The following is a 15,951-nucleotide window of genomic DNA, read 5'->3' as shown; positions in this document are numbered from 1 at the left end:
CAGACGCACGCTATTTAAGACTGAAAGTATTATTATTTCATAAAAGTACATAACATTACCTCTTACTACATTAACAGTGATAACAGAATTAAGTCACAAGAGGGGTAAGTCTCAGCTTCCTTAAAATATCATTTGTTTCTTTAAGAAAAACGAATGTGGTTTCTAAACAAAGATCGGTTCTACCTTGCATATACATAGTCTCTGAATTTTCTTTAAGGCTTGTTAATTAATCATTACACACTACTCATAATAAAATAGTTTTTAACAAGGAGAAAGTTCTTCATATAAAAAAGTTTTTAATAAGTATAATGTACACCCTGGCAACTGTATACAAGCATGAAGCTTCATCCTAGCATCAGCAGTACCTAATAATAGTGACAAGCTAAACAGACAAAATATTGTATCGGTATGAAATTCACAACCAGCTGCATCTTTAGTTACTGTCTGGTATTTTTGGTTCTCTTTATATCTAGCCACATCGAGGGCTGGAAAACTGTTTCTTGCACCTGGTGTGTACATTGCCCACCAGAGCAGATCAATAAGGCAGGTTGATACTGTTACCACACAACACATCTGTTATGCAGGGTAGCACATGTGGCAGTGGCTGAAAAAATACATTTCTGCCCAATACTCCACTCCTATTGGAGCTAGGTTATAAACCCATAGTGCTGATACTTATGAAGCTTGCTGTTTGTGTGCCAAATTTGGTTGAAATCGATCTAGCGGTTTAGGAGGATATTCCAGACATACCCAAATATATGCTGCTTCATACAGTGTGTCCCAGCTAACTCTGGCACCACATATTTCTGAAATGAAACAAAATGTGAAAAATGCAACTGGCCAGGATGCATCTACACCAGGGGCTCACACAACACAAATACACAATCCATAAATGTAAACAAACATCACTTTCAACACAAAGTTACTTTTTTTTTTAAATTGCACATCTATATTTTTCTATCGAAATGAAAACTGGAGGTACAATAAGTGACGTCTGACTTGTTTTCACTGTTCTAAACCTCACACCATCTTAAATATGTAGACTTTAAAGCATGGCAATGGCACCACAGTTTTACTGTAATTCACTGAGCAAGAGTTGCCTACAGCAGGCTCTAAGACAGTGCTGGCAACCCGCATTATGGCATCACGGCAGAAACTGTGGCATTATCACCAATTGTACCTCTAGTTTTCATTTCAGTGGAAAGAATGCACATGTGTCAGTTAAAAAAAAGCTGAAAGTAATGTTTGTTTGTTTATTTGTAGGGAAAGCGCTTTCCTGCCCATTGTGTGAGCCCCCGACATGGCTGCATCCCTGATCAATTGCATTTTTCACAATCTGTTTCATTTCGGAAATATGTGAGGCGGCAAATATACGTGGGACATCCCGGATGCGTGTAACCTTTTCCCCACTGCTTCACTCACATAGGCATTTGACATATATATTGCCACATATCTCCTCCTCCCCCTCTCACTGACCATATATTCCTCTCCCTCACTTTGTCTATAACCTTTTCCACCTCTCTCAGACCATATCCTCCTCCTCATCATCATCTTCCTTTTCCACCTGCCTAGTCCTCTCTACACTTTCCACTTGCCTCCTGCATCTCCCCATCTGTCCAAATCTTCCTCATCTCTCTCTCTCTCTCTCTCTCTCTCTGTCCATCTCCTTCAGCCCCCTTTCCTTACCTATCTCCTCCTCCCCAACTCTCCCTATCCATCCCATCCTGAGTCCTCTCTCTATCCACATCCTCCTCCCCCTCTAATTGTCTCCTCCTCCTCTGTCTGTCCATCTCTTCTCTATCCATCTCAACCTTCCCCTCAGCTGTGCCCATCTGCGCTAGTAGCCCTTGCCAAACAGGTTGATAAAGCAGGCCAATACTACACCCACAACACCTCTGTTGTGCAGGGCAGCCTACACATCAGCTGTTTGAAAACTGTTTCCCAGTCCCTGACAAATAGGCTGCCATGCAAACCAGGTCAATGAAGTAGGCCGATACTACTACAACCCAACATGCCTGTTGCGCAGCACAGCCTACGCATCAGGGTCTGGAAAACTGTGACGATTTCTTTTTGTGTGGTTAATTTGGTTGATATCGTGATCCCAGAAAAATATACGTGCCACTTCACATTTATACACTATACTTTTCTTTGCAGCTTCACTCGCATCTGTGATTTGATACGTATATTGCAGACATCTCCTCCTCCTCCCTCTCTCTCTCTCTCTCTCTCTCTCTCTCTCTCTCTGTGTGTGTGTGTTCACCTCTTCCTCCCTCCCATCTCTCTGCCCTCCTCATCCTTCTAGCTCACCTCCTTCCCATTCCTTATCTCCTTCTCCTCCTCCTCCCCCTCTCTTTTTCCATATCCTCCACCCCTCTCTACGAAGTCATCATCTCCCCCCCCTCTCCTTCTGTCCATATCCTCTTCCCCTCACTCTGTCAATATTCTCCTGCCCCTCTTCCTTTTTCACCTGTCCACTACCCTTCTACACATTGCACCCACCTCCTGCATCTCACCCCGTTCAATGTATATCCTTTCCCCTCCTCTCTCTGTCTGTCACCACTTCGCCTAACTCTCTCTTTCTCCTGCATCCCCTATCTCCAAACATCTCTTCCCCTCTCATTTCTCAGTCCAGCTCATTCTCTTCCTCTCTCACAATCCATCTCCTGTCTCCTCTTTTCTCTGCTCAGCTGGGCCCATCTGCAGATGTCCCTGCAGAGAGTTCGATAAAGCAGACTGATACTACAACCATAAAACATGCCCGTCGTGCAGGGCAGCCTAAACACTGGGGTCTGGAAAACCATTTCTTGCCCCTCATGTGCAGACCACACTGTAAAGCATGGAGGTAAAACAGACCGATAATCCTCCTATTCAATCCATCTGTCATGTAGGGCAGGGGCTGGAAAAAAGTTTGCCTTTATCTCCACTCCTATGGGAGCTAGGACGTTATAAATCCCACAGTGCAGTTACTCGGTACTCCTGCTGTTTCTGTGCAAAACGTGGTTGAAATCGATCCAAAGACTTGGGAGGAGATCCCGGACATACACACATACATTCTTGCTTTATATATTAGTATCTGTAATGGTTCACTTTCTCTGAATGTTGTGATTTTAGTCTTTGCTGGCAGACATTCATTCAGAATAAACTGCTCTGCTCGTTTCATTAGTGTGTACAGCCTCCAATGAAAATCATCTGGTATAGTGTATGTCCTTGTGTAATCTCTGCCTGTGAAGTGTTGTATCCTCCTTACTCATCACGAAGCTTTCATTTAACTGGTAGCTCTTTATTTGGATCTATTAGAAGCAAAACTCTTCATTTCTACACAAACAGAGACTCCTGCATTATTTATAGCTGTTTTATAAATGTGAGTTGCAGTCTTCCTTGGTCTATCTTTCCTTATAACATTCAAGTAATCTGTCACATAACGTTCTGATTAATATTCTGTTGCATGTACTTTGGGCAGCCCTTAAAAAAATTTATGGTAACCACTTGGTTAGATATACCTGAAATCACTTAACATCATTTTCATAAACTGCTGTCTAGTAGTCAATGAAAGCATTGTAAATGAGCATGATATATTCTCTGTAATACCTATTAGTTGTGCTACGTTGAACAGTCAGTGGAATGTCTCTATGTGTGTAAGCCATTTTCAATGTCTTTTTGAATTGTTTGCACAATCACAAATACATGCCACTGAATTATGTTGGCATATATTTTGCAGATCCTGTAATTTACAGTTTTCATTCTTTATATTTTTTCAATTCTGGGCATAAAAAAGCTACATTCTGTTCCGCAGGTGGATATCTGCAAGTCCAACAACAGCTTAAGAAGTTCACCCATCAAATTTTAAAATTCAATTGCCCACATTTCAGCAATTCAGATTTTCTGTCATCATATCATTGAGTTTATTTTCAAATGTTGAGAAAAATTATCATTTGGTCTACATAAATATTTCTGTATAGTTGCACTCCCCAGTCCTACGTGGTCTCCACTCTTGAGAGTCCAGAGATCTGTAAAATACTGTGGCCACTCCTCCTGTAGAATTGGGTTAATGGTGAGCTTATCTTTCCTATTTAGAGCAAATGTCTTAGTATGTGGCACATTTTTTCTTGCCTGCCATGAGCACCTCAACTCTGTCTTTTGCCATGGCCTTCTTTTCCTAACTTATCTAGAGAGAAAATATTTTATCCTTGGTGTTCTTTAACTGTTCTAATTCAACTTCTCTAGCTTGCTTAACTGGATTTGGTTGCAATAGCTCATAAAGTAACAAAGACTATTATATTATCACAGAGGAAAAATGATGAAATTCCTCAAAAGACAGTCAAGTGATGTAAGTATTTCTACTACCAAGTGCTCCACTCTCAATTTCTTTCATAAAAAAAACTTGCAAATCACATATAGCACAATGACACAGATGAGGTTTAAAATGTAACTCTCTGAAAGAGAATAACTTCCATATTAACTTACCAATCGGATTATATTTATCTATCAAAGAATTCACAGCACAACTTGGACCAAAAAAGTTTATGGCTGATTTCACATGATTATTGCAATCTATCACTTCCATTCCACCTTCTCTCATAAGCTGAAAATAAAACCATCACTGTTATGTAACAGAAAACCAAAGAATTGCAATACAAACAGAGCTACTCACATGTAAATATGGTTACAGTTACCTAATGTAAAATACAGTGATTATGTCTCTTGCAGTATGATACAATCAACTTCTTTGTAAACTCTGTTCAGTGATAATGAAGCAACAGGAGAAAAGAATATGTAATAATACAGAAGTTAGTACACTGAGAAAAATGTCAAATCAAGATGCAGAGCATGCATCAAAGGAATATCAGGAAGGAACAGCCGAGGTTAAAACTGCCAACAACTGGAAAAGATGAGGATCTGAAAGGAAAGACAATCAATACATAGGAATAACTTCATAGAAAATAAATAGAAAATAATACAAGTTTGTAGGTATCCATGAGAAGTGTCACTTTGATTAAACAATGTTGGATATTTGACCACGTCATTAAAAAACAGTAAAGCAACTAATTGCTGACGTTTCTACCAACTTTGCAGCAGTCCTTTACAGAGTGCTTAACTATAGTAAATGCAGTTAACCGCCCTAAAAGGGCAACTGCATAGTAGGTTGAAATGTCAGCAATTAGTTGTTTAGTGTTTTATAATGACGTGACCTAATATCCAAAATAATTTTATTCAATCATAAAACACAGTTCTGAATAACAAATTATTTAGGAATAGAGGAGATGACTCACTGAAAGCCAGAAGTTCTGCATCATCAACAGATACACAACAGAGCCTCACTCTGCTAGCATTCAGAATGAAATTCCTTTCTCAAGCTGTAGGAGAAACACACACACACACACACACACACACACACACACACACACACACACATTCTCACTCTCTATTGGGTGGGGGATGCGGGTACAGTGAGTAACCCTAGGTTTAGGTTAGGGAGGTTTTGTGATTGAAGCCCTGACAAAGGACATGGTTCAGTCATTCCAGTCCCGGGTGGTAATGGGTGACACTTCTTTGTGGTTGGTTTTTGGGATAGATGTGAGGATCAGGTGTGTGTGTGTGTGTGTGTGTGTGTGTGTGTGTGTGTGTGTGTGTGTGTGGGGCACAGGAGATCGGTTTGTTTATTAGGTCTGTGGGGGAGGGGGGGGGGGATTGCCTGTCTGTGAAGCCTTTGTGAGGCCTTTAACATACAGGGTGAGGGAGTTCTCATCACTGCAGATGCATATGCCATGGGTGGTCAGGCTGTATGGGAGTGATTTTTTAGCGTGGAAGGAGTAGCAGCTGTCGAAGTGCAGGTACTGTTGGGGATTGGTGGGTTTGATGTGGACTGAGGTGTGGATTGGGCCATCTGAGAGGAGGAGATAGGTAGGCATCTAGGAAGGTGTCATGATGGGTGGAGGAGGACGAGGTGAACTGGGTGGGAGAGAAGGTGTTGAGGCTGTGGAGGAATGAGAATAAGGTGTCCTGATCTTGAGTCCAGATTATAGAGATACCATCAATAAACCTGAACCAGATTCCAAACCTACCACTTCATTCCTCGTACATCTAACCAACTACATTCTAATGCATAACTATTCCAGTTTTGAAGATAAGGCATATAAACAAATTCGTAGCAGAGCCATGGCACCCATCCTGCCAACCTCTTCAGGGGCCACCAAGAGGAAACATTCCTTGCTTCCCAAAACCCAAAACCTTGGCCCGGTTCATGTTTACAGACGACATCTTTATAATCTGGACTCAAGGCCAGGACACCTTATCCTCATTCCTCCACAATCTCAACACCTTCTCTCCCACCCCCTTCACCTGGCCCTCCTCCAACCATCATGCCACCTTTCTAGATGCTGATCTCCTCCTCTCAAATGGTTCCAGCCACACCTCAGTCCACAACAAACCTACCAATAACCAGCAGTACCTGCACTTTGCCAGCTGTCACCCCTTCCACGCCAAAAAATAACTCCCATACAGCCTGGCCACCTGTGGGAAACGCAGCTGCAGTGATGAGAACTCCCTTGCCCTCTATGCTGAAGGCCTCACAAAGGCCTTTGCAGATAAACAATACCCCCAGATCTAATACACAAACAGATCTCCTGTGCCATATCCCCACACACACCTGATTCTCACATCCATCCCAAGAATCAGCCACAAAGAAGTGTCTCCCTTGTCACCCAATAGAAACTGGGACTGAAATGACTGAACCATGTCCTTCGTCAGGGTTTTGATTATCTATCATCATGCCCTGAAATGAGGGACATCCTACCCAAGATGTCTCCATCTCCTCCCAGAGTGGTGTTCCACCACCCACCCAACCCCCACAACATTCTACTCCATCTCTATGCTACTCCCACCCCCAATCCCTTGCCACAGGAATCATACTCTTGTGGAAGACCCAGATCCAAGACCTACCCTATACACCCACCGAGCACCTCCTGCTGCAGTCCTGTCACAGACTTATCCTACCCCATCAGAGGCTGGGCCACCTGTGAAAGCAGCCACATTATATACCAGCTCTACTGCAACCACTGCACAGTGTTTTACATTGGTATGACAACCAACCAGCTGTCAACCATAATGAATGCCCACCGTCAAACTGTTGTCAAAAGCAAGGTGCACCACTCTGTGGCGCAACATGCAGTAGAGCACAATATGCTAAATTTCAATGGCTTCACAACCTGTGCCATCTGAATCCTCCCCACCACCACCAGCTTCTCTGAGCAGTGCAGATGGGAACTATCCTTACGGTAAATCCTTTACTCCTGTATCCTCCCTGGCCTAAACCTAAGGTAACTCACAATACCACCACCCAATAATATATATATATATACCCTCCCGACCTGGCACAGAAGCAAATAACCAGAGCCACTTCCTCATCCTCTCAAACCCAGAACCTCCCACAGAAGAACCACAAAAGTGCCCCACTTGTGACAGGATACTTTCCGGGACTGGATCAGATTCTGAATGTGGCTCTCCAGCAGGGATACGACTTCCTCAAATCCTGCCCTGAAATGAGATCCATCCTTCATGAAATCCTCCCCACTCCACCAAGAGTGTCTTTCCGCCATCCACCTAACCTTCGTAACCTCTTAGTTCATCCCTATGAAATCCCCAAACCACCTTCCCTACCCTCTGGCTCCTACCCCAGTAACCGCCCCCGGTGTAAAACCTGTCCCATGCACCCTCCCACCACCACCTACTCCAGTCCTGTAACCCGGAAGGTGTACACGATCAAAGGCAGATCACCCACGTGATCTACCAACTGACCTGCCTACACTGTGATGCATTCTATGGGAATGACCAGCAACAAACTGTCCATTCGCATGAATGGACACAGGCAGACAGTGTTTGTTGGTAATGAGGATCACCCTGTGGCTAAACATGCCTTGGTGCACGGCCAGCACATCTTGGTGCAGTGTTACACCGTCCGGGTTATCTGGATACTTCCCACTAACACCAACCTATCCGAACTCCGGAGATGGGAACTTGCTCTTCAATATATCCTCTCTTCCCGTTACCCACCAGGCCTCAATCTCCGCTAATTTCAAGTTGCCGCCACTCATAACTCACCTGTCATTCAACAACATCTTTGCCTCTGCACTTCTGCCTCGACTGACATCTCTGCCCAAACTCTTTGTCTTTAAATATGTCTGCTTGTGTCTGTATGTGTGTGGATGGATATGTGTGTGTGTGTGTGTGTGTGTGTGTGTGTGTGTGTGTGTGTGTGTGCGCGCGCGAGTGTATACCCGTCCTTTTTTCCCCCTAAGGTAAGTCTTACCGCTCCTGGGATTGGAATGACTCCTTACCCTCTCCCTTAAAACCCACATCCTTTCGTCTTTCCCTCTCCTTCCCTCTTTCCTGATGAGGCAACAGTTTGTTGCGAAAGCTTGTATTTTGTGTGTATGTTTGTGTGTCTGTCGACCTGCCAGCACTTTCATTTGGAAAGTCACATCATCTTTGTTTTTAGATATATTTTTCCTACGTGGAATGTTTCCCTCTATTATAACTATATATATAAAAACAAAGATGAGGTGACTTACCGAACAAAAGCGCTGGCAGGTCGATAGACACACAAACAAACACAAACATACACACAAAATTCAAGCTTTCGCAACAGACTGTTGCCTCGCCAGCGCTTTTGTTCGGTAAGTCACCTCATCTTTGTTTTTATATATAATTTTTCCCACGTGGAATGTTTCCTTCCATTATATATATATATATATATATATATATATATATATATATATATATATATATATATATATATATATGTGTGTGTGTGTGTGTGTGTGTGTGTTCTATGGCTTGAGAAAGGAATTTCATTACAGAAGTTAGAAAAGTACAGCTCCGTACCTTTTGCTTGTGTATCTGTCGACAACATAGCACTTCTGCCTTTCAGTGAGTCGTCTCCTTTATCCTAAATAATTTGTTATTTTCAACCAGAACTTTCTGTACATTAAAATACAGTCCTGTAAGATAAACGGGGTGATCCCATGCCAAATGGTCTAATTTTTAGAGAAATTCGGCAGTTGACTTTACAATTTTGTTCAAGTTTGCTGACCAGGTTCGCTAAATGACAAAGGAAGGTATACAAATTTCTAGGCCTCACATTTCAATACTATGAGAGATGTAGCCTTTTTAGTGAGATACAAGAGTTTAAAAATAATTGATTTTTGCAGTAAACCTTTTTCCTTCAAATATATATATAGCACCAAAAGTAAAACACCAAGTTCACAAAAAGAAGAGCTCACTCAACCAACAACGTGAAGAGAATAAGTTTCAGAAACTCTGGAGAAATTTTGTACTAATTAAATTTATTGACAACTTTTGTACCATTTTGAGCAAAAATAATGAATCAAACGACATGAAACTTACAGAATGAACACAATGCAAACTTTTTGACCATCTTTCCATGTTTTGCAACTTTACAATAATTATTCCGTGAAATGAAGTACTTCAAACATGGTCCAAAATTTTAAAATGTCGCTGCAGTATTTTGTCACCTATCACCCAAGAAGCTTCTTCTCACACAGTATTGAAATTTGTGGGCTAGAAATGTTTGGCTCCCAAGACATTTGACATGGACATGGAATTTTATCCGTAAACCTAAAATTGAATTCTTAATGTTACATGCAGTTACATTGCAGACAACCCTTATGACTGTAAAATTGGCACTAACATGTACTAATAGATCTAAGAGTTTAAAATAGAATCAAATGCTCAGACATCTCTGAGATGTGGAAGCCACATTAAAAAGTGCAAAATATTTTATGATTAACCAACTCTCTGGGTTATTAACTTTTTCTTAAATAATTGGACAACCAAATTATTTAACACATGAAATAAAGAGTTAGAAACAGAAATTAATTCTACAGACATGGGCAAACACTACTAAAACAATACTCAATGAAGTGCTAAAATCTTCCAAAACAACTGTTATTAACTACTGCTTGGGGGGAGGGGGATAGTAATAACAAATTTTAAAAATCCCAGAATGACTTTTGATCAAAGTATGAGGCTAATGGCAGTAATCTATACACTGACATTTGGATACCAGGATATTAGCTACATAGACATCACATACAAATAGTATGACGAACAAACATTTTTAGCTTTTTTATTTTATACTCACGGTATAAACAGGTATAACCCAGCCTGCCATCGTTCCAACACTCCCAAAGCAGGCACGCTTGCCACGTAGAGCATTCAGACTGTGCACATCAGACATGTTCCCACGTTTCACCACAGCCACAGCATAGTAGAATAACTGACCATCTGCAGAAGTACACATTTTTAATTGTGTCAATTGTGTTAATAAATTGCTTCCCTCATTTAAGGATTGGATGAAAAGTGTAATACTGCTTAGAATGGATAAATGACTAAGAAACACTTTACTTGTATCACTGCTTTAATTGATTTTTAATTAAGATTGTGTGCTTGTTCTGCACTGCTTTTTATTTGTATTCTCAATAGATCTGGCATGGTAATTTGTTAATACAAAGTTATATGAAAATGTTTACCTCTAAATACCCTCAACACCCCAAACACACTAAACGAGAGATACCAAGAATGCTACTTTACAACTGGGCTATATACATAGGCAGTTTTCTGGAGAAAGGAGAAATGAAGGGAGAGGGAGGAGGAAGGGGGGGAGGGTGGGAGGGAAGGAAGGAGATCATTATGAATTGCATCCAATTCAACTGAATACACATCACCAACTCTAGCTTTTACAGGGAAATTTGTATCTAATTACGACTGCAGGACAAAGAAATTCTTACACAAAAGGTAACAGTATTTGCCTTCCATGAAGCAAGAATTAAAATGCAAGCCATGACAAGTACCAACATATTCTCACAACTGGAACAAAATGCTAAACAATAGCAACCACATACAACATGTGAGGGAGTAACAATCTTTTATTTAATAGCTGAAAAGGCATAACTTTAGTCTTTAACATTATAACTGACAAAGAAACAGCTTTTTCTGCTGCACAGTCACTACATATGCTGAATTGCCAGTCAAAGTTCATCAGATAAAAGGATGGGAATTATTACATACACAGACTACAATTGAAATGTAAATCAGAACATGTAATAAAGATTAGGAAGACTAATGCAAACAAACTACAGAAGAAAATCAGAAACTAGTATCTATGCCTTCAAAATATGTCACTAAACTGTGCTCACCTTCACTGTGTTACATTTTTCAGCTTCCCCAATAGAGTTCAGCTTCTAATACGTCCAAATCCATGTCATTTGCAAGTCAAAAATAAAGGAATAAAGAAAAGGAAAAAAGGAATGAATTTCTTTGAATAATTCTGAGAACTCAAAGAGTATTGGAACAAAATTTAACAATTCTGATTTTAGAAATAAGCAACAGTAACACTATTTGGCCTCTACAAAAACTTGCAATAAGAGCACAGAATGACCACTATAGGTTTCATCCTTTACAGTCACATAATTTTCCATCCATATACTCCCGACATTTTCTTTCACAGATCTTCACAATAAGATTAGTGCCAGCTGATACAGCTATTGCACCATGTTGGCTTATGGATAAATCATCTTCACATTGGCAAGTTGTGATCATGGCACCTTCTAATGTAAACAACCACACAAAGTTGGTGAAAATGGTCATACATATGGTTCAGGAGAAGAGTTTAAATATAAAGTAACCTCAGTCAAAACTGGACTGCCTTTATGAATCTACAGGCTCATAAATCAGAAAAATAAATAAAATGACAGGCAGGTGACATGCCTCAAAGGGCCATTTGAAGCTTAGACTATGCATGCACTGCCACTTTATGGTTGAAAATGTTGTGAACACAGGAAGTTTCCCACCGAATTGGTTTATGCCATGGTCACATCGTCTGAACATTTGACTACTATCATTAGGCAAGAAATATTAATAATCAATCTTGTAGGGTCACCACTGTCAACAACACTGGCTGTTCATCACTGTACAAATTATGGCTTGTTTGTATTATGCAGACACTTTATGAGGAGTGTGAGAAAAGTATCTACAAAAGCTTTGTTTTTTTTTCCAAACAATAATATTGTCCCCTACAAAGTAGTTCCCTTCAGCAGCTATACATCAGTGGCATACTCATTGTTCCCAGTCTTAGCAGCAGTGTTAAAAGGCTCCAACTGGTAGGACCTTGAAAGTGTCAGTCACATTCCTTTGAATGTTCTCCTTTTGAATGTCATTTTAAGACTTTTTCAATTTTAGGAAAAGAAGTAAGTCACATGGTTTCCTATCAAGTGAATGTGTGTGTGTGTGTGTGTGTGTGTGTGTGTGTGTGTGTGTGTGTGTGTGTGTGCGTGTGCGTGTGCGTGTGCGTTTGTGGTGGGGTGGGGTGTGATGGAAGTGGTAGTGTGACACGGGGCGTTGCCATGATGCAGCATCAACTTGTCTGCAATGTCTAGTCCCATTCGATTCACCCTTTTCCTGGGGCTTTCAAGGACATCTCTGGAAAACACTTGGTAGACAGTTTGTCCCAGAGGAACAAATTCTTTATGTAAATCGCCCTACTATACTGTCAAAACAGCAAATCAGAATTGTTTTGACCTACGGTTTGCTCGTTTGTGCTTTTTTTAGTGGAGGAAATGTCTCAGTGTGCCCCTCCTCACATTGTCTCTCTGTCTCAGAATCACACTCAAAAATCCAGGAACCATGAGCTGTGATCACATGAATGAACCATTTGGGGTCACTGGCAATCCCCTCATGAAGATCAACATACGCATTTCTTCAACAGGCCTTGTGCTCAGTTGTGAAGGTTTTTGGCACCCTTTTGGCACAAACCTTTTGCATGTGCAAAACTTTGGGCAAAATCTGATGCATAGTGAAAGTGTTTTAAGTTTAACGGGCCACCCATCATCCTTATTGTTGAATGTCGGTCTGATTTCACAAGAGCTCACACATGTTCAACATTTTCTGAAGTTGAAGGCCCCCCTGACTGAGGTTCATCTTCAACGTGCTCTCAGCCTTCCAAAAATGATTTGTACCAGCAAAAAACTTGTGCTCTTGACAACAAATTTTCCCCATAAGCTGTTTCAACATTTCAACGGTCACACTCGCAGATTCCCTTAGTTTAACAGAAAACCTGATGGCATAAGATTGCTCTAAATTCCACAGCTCCATTTTCATAACACACAACATAAACATGACTTCACTGATGTCACTCAAAAATCACATTCTGGCTGTATGGAGCTGAAACTCAGACTAAGCATCTGGAAGGCATGAACACACTGATCTACACAAGTAAAAGAACACAGCATTGCCAGCTCACACACAGTTTTATCACTGTCATTACTTTTTTCAGACACTTCGTACAGTGGCACTTTTAAGAGCGGGGGGAGGGGGAGGAGAGAGGTGTTCTGAACAATATTTGCATGAGACACCAATAGAGTCTGAACTACCACATTTATTTATTATAGTGCTACCAACCTCAGCAAACAATTGTACTGTAGCTGTTACTGAATCCTTTGTGTTGTGGGTTCCTGGTTGTTTCCTTTCCTTATATAAGTTTTTGCACATTTACAAAAATGTCATGCCATACGTACAAGGTGGGGCAGAATGGACTCGCTAGTTTCAAATAATCACTGAAAAGCATGTAAGTGCAATAGTGGAGTGGGAGTAGTGGCGTTACGTGGGGGAAATGATGCCACTTTCAGCAGTCACCATGCCGTGGTCTGGTGAGCATTGAGGCTTTGTTGTAGAAACATTCTTTAAAAACAATGATAGTGTGGTGGTGATGCAGAGGGCTTTTCATAGGTGGTTTGGTTTGAATCATCATGACGGGGTTCCTGATGCTAAAACCATTAGGAAATAATTTACTAGTGTTAGGACGACAGGATGTGCAGTTCCTAGAAAACCAGCTGGCCGACCTAAAAGCGTGAGGACACCTGAAAATGTCGTGGTAGTGCGAGTGTCCACGGAACAGTCTCCATTGTGCTCTGTACGGACACATGCTTCTGCTCTTGGAATATCGTTCAAAACGGTAAGACGAATTTTACACTCTGACCTTCCTTCACTTACATTCCTACAAGTTGATGGTTGTTCAAGAACTTAGTAAAGAAGGCTGAGTAAAATGTACCAATGCTTGCAGTGCAATATTAGCCTCTTTGTAACCTGACACTACTCTGTGGTCTAGTGATGAACTGCATTTTCACCTATCCGACTCAGTAAATAAGTAAAATTTTCGTTATTGGGCGACTGAAAACAATCATGAACTTAATCAAATACCTCTGCACAGCCCTGTGTCCTCCAGAGGCATTACTGTGTCTTACTTTTTTGAAGCTTGAGGTACAACTGTTAATGTGAATTCTGTGCACTATTGTGAGATGGTGGAGAAATTTTTACTCTCCAAAATGGAAGAGTATGATGAGGAGTATGACACAGAAGCCTTTTGGTTTCTTACTCCCCATCGTTCATGCCAAATACTGCAAGAACAGTTCCCGGCCTCCTGATCTCCTTACAAGGAGATGTTCCATGGCCCCCCTTCACTCCCCAGATTTGAGCCCCTTTGACTTTTTTGTTTGGGGATACTTCAAAAAGTTTGACCACAGACATCGGAAGCTCTTAAGAAGGCAATTGTAGATGTCATGGCTGGAATAATGCAAGATATGATGGGAGTCCATTCTGCCCCACATTGTATAATGAATACATACACCAAGTTTCACATTATATACTACTATATATTTATATAATAGAGGGAAACATTCCATGTGGGAAAAATATATCTAAAAACATAGATTATATAACTTACCAAACGAAAGCGTTGGTATGTTGATATAGACACAAACAAACACACACACACACACACACACACACACACACACACACACAAAATTCAAGCTTTTGCAACCCATGGTTGCTTCATCAGGAAAGAGGGAAGGAGAGGGGAAGACGAAAGAATATGGGTTTTAAGGGAGAGGGTAAGGAGTCATTCCAATCCTGGGAGTGGAAAGACTTACCTTAGGGGGAGAAAAGGACAGGTATACACTCGCGCGCACACACACACATATCCATCCGCACATATACAGAAACAAGCAGACATATGTAAAGGCAAAGATACAACCTTTTTACGCAATGAACGGACCTCAAAGTCCAAGACGAAGACACTGATAATGATCCTATTGTCCTTTGGCCCCCTATGTACGACAGACAAAGTGAACACCCCATCGCTCCAAGTTCATGTGTAGTTCATCATAAGACTGTGAGAGCAAATGTCTGTGGAAAATGATGCACTGAACTGTACTATGACTTTTATAGGGAGTGACAGTCACCGGTATATCACCTAGCTCGTTATAAGCGAGCAGTGCTCATGACTCGGCACGAGATGCCGTTTTGATCAAAATTGACCCACTCTTCATTTTGGAGATGGTTGAAACTTCCTCAAACTTGTCCTCTATAGTTCCTATAAAGAATAAAGGCTTCATGGCCAAGACGGAATCCCCATAAGTCCTCGTCCAAACGAAGTATTGGGGGAAGTATTTCTCTGCTTGCCCCTTAGCCCTACATTCCTCCCAAGGCACAGCTAGAGAAGGGAACATTTTAGGGCCATATCTCTCTGCATTAACCCTTTGACTGCTGGAGGCACACCACTTGCTTGGCACCCTGAGTGCTGCAGCCTGGAGCATAATCCAGCTACCTGTGCTTGTGCCCATTCCTCGAGCCGCCGCCTGGACCAGAGCAATCCGCACTGCCCCACATGTCCCTGTGCTGAATATTTCTGGAGTGATAACGACTCCAGACGAAGCACTGTGCACTCTCACAGCTGATACAAAATAAATGCTCTAACTACATAGTTTCTCTGCAGATGAATTACCGCAAAATCAGATTGAATCGTTAAACTATTTTCCATCACTAAGAATTATATCTTTCTTGTAGTTTTTTTTTTTTACACGATTTTTGTAGCTTATG

The 15,951-nt window shown here is 41.2% G+C and overlaps 1 protein-coding gene across 1 annotated transcript in view; it reads right to left on the bottom strand.

Annotated features, from left to right (window-relative positions):
• The window catches only part of LOC124788063 (melanotransferrin), a 120,616-nt gene that overhangs the window by 79,789 nt on the left and 24,876 nt on the right, over positions 1-15,951 (bottom strand). Inside the window, exons 4-5 of the mRNA XM_047255153.1 lie at positions 10,160-10,302; positions 4,465-4,582 (exon numbers count right to left, since the gene is read on the bottom strand). Coding sequence (XP_047111109.1) covers positions 4,465-4,582; positions 10,160-10,302 — 261 coding nt within the window. The remainder of the gene's footprint in view (positions 1-4,464; positions 4,583-10,159; positions 10,303-15,951) is intronic.

Source organism: Schistocerca piceifrons, chromosome 3 (genome assembly GCF_021461385.2).
Source record: "Schistocerca piceifrons isolate TAMUIC-IGC-003096 chromosome 3, iqSchPice1.1, whole genome shotgun sequence".
Taxonomy (NCBI): domain Eukaryota; kingdom Metazoa; phylum Arthropoda; class Insecta; order Orthoptera; family Acrididae; genus Schistocerca; species Schistocerca piceifrons.
The sequence above is the reverse complement of the archived record's forward strand: the minus strand, read 5'-3'. Positions and strand labels throughout refer to the sequence as shown.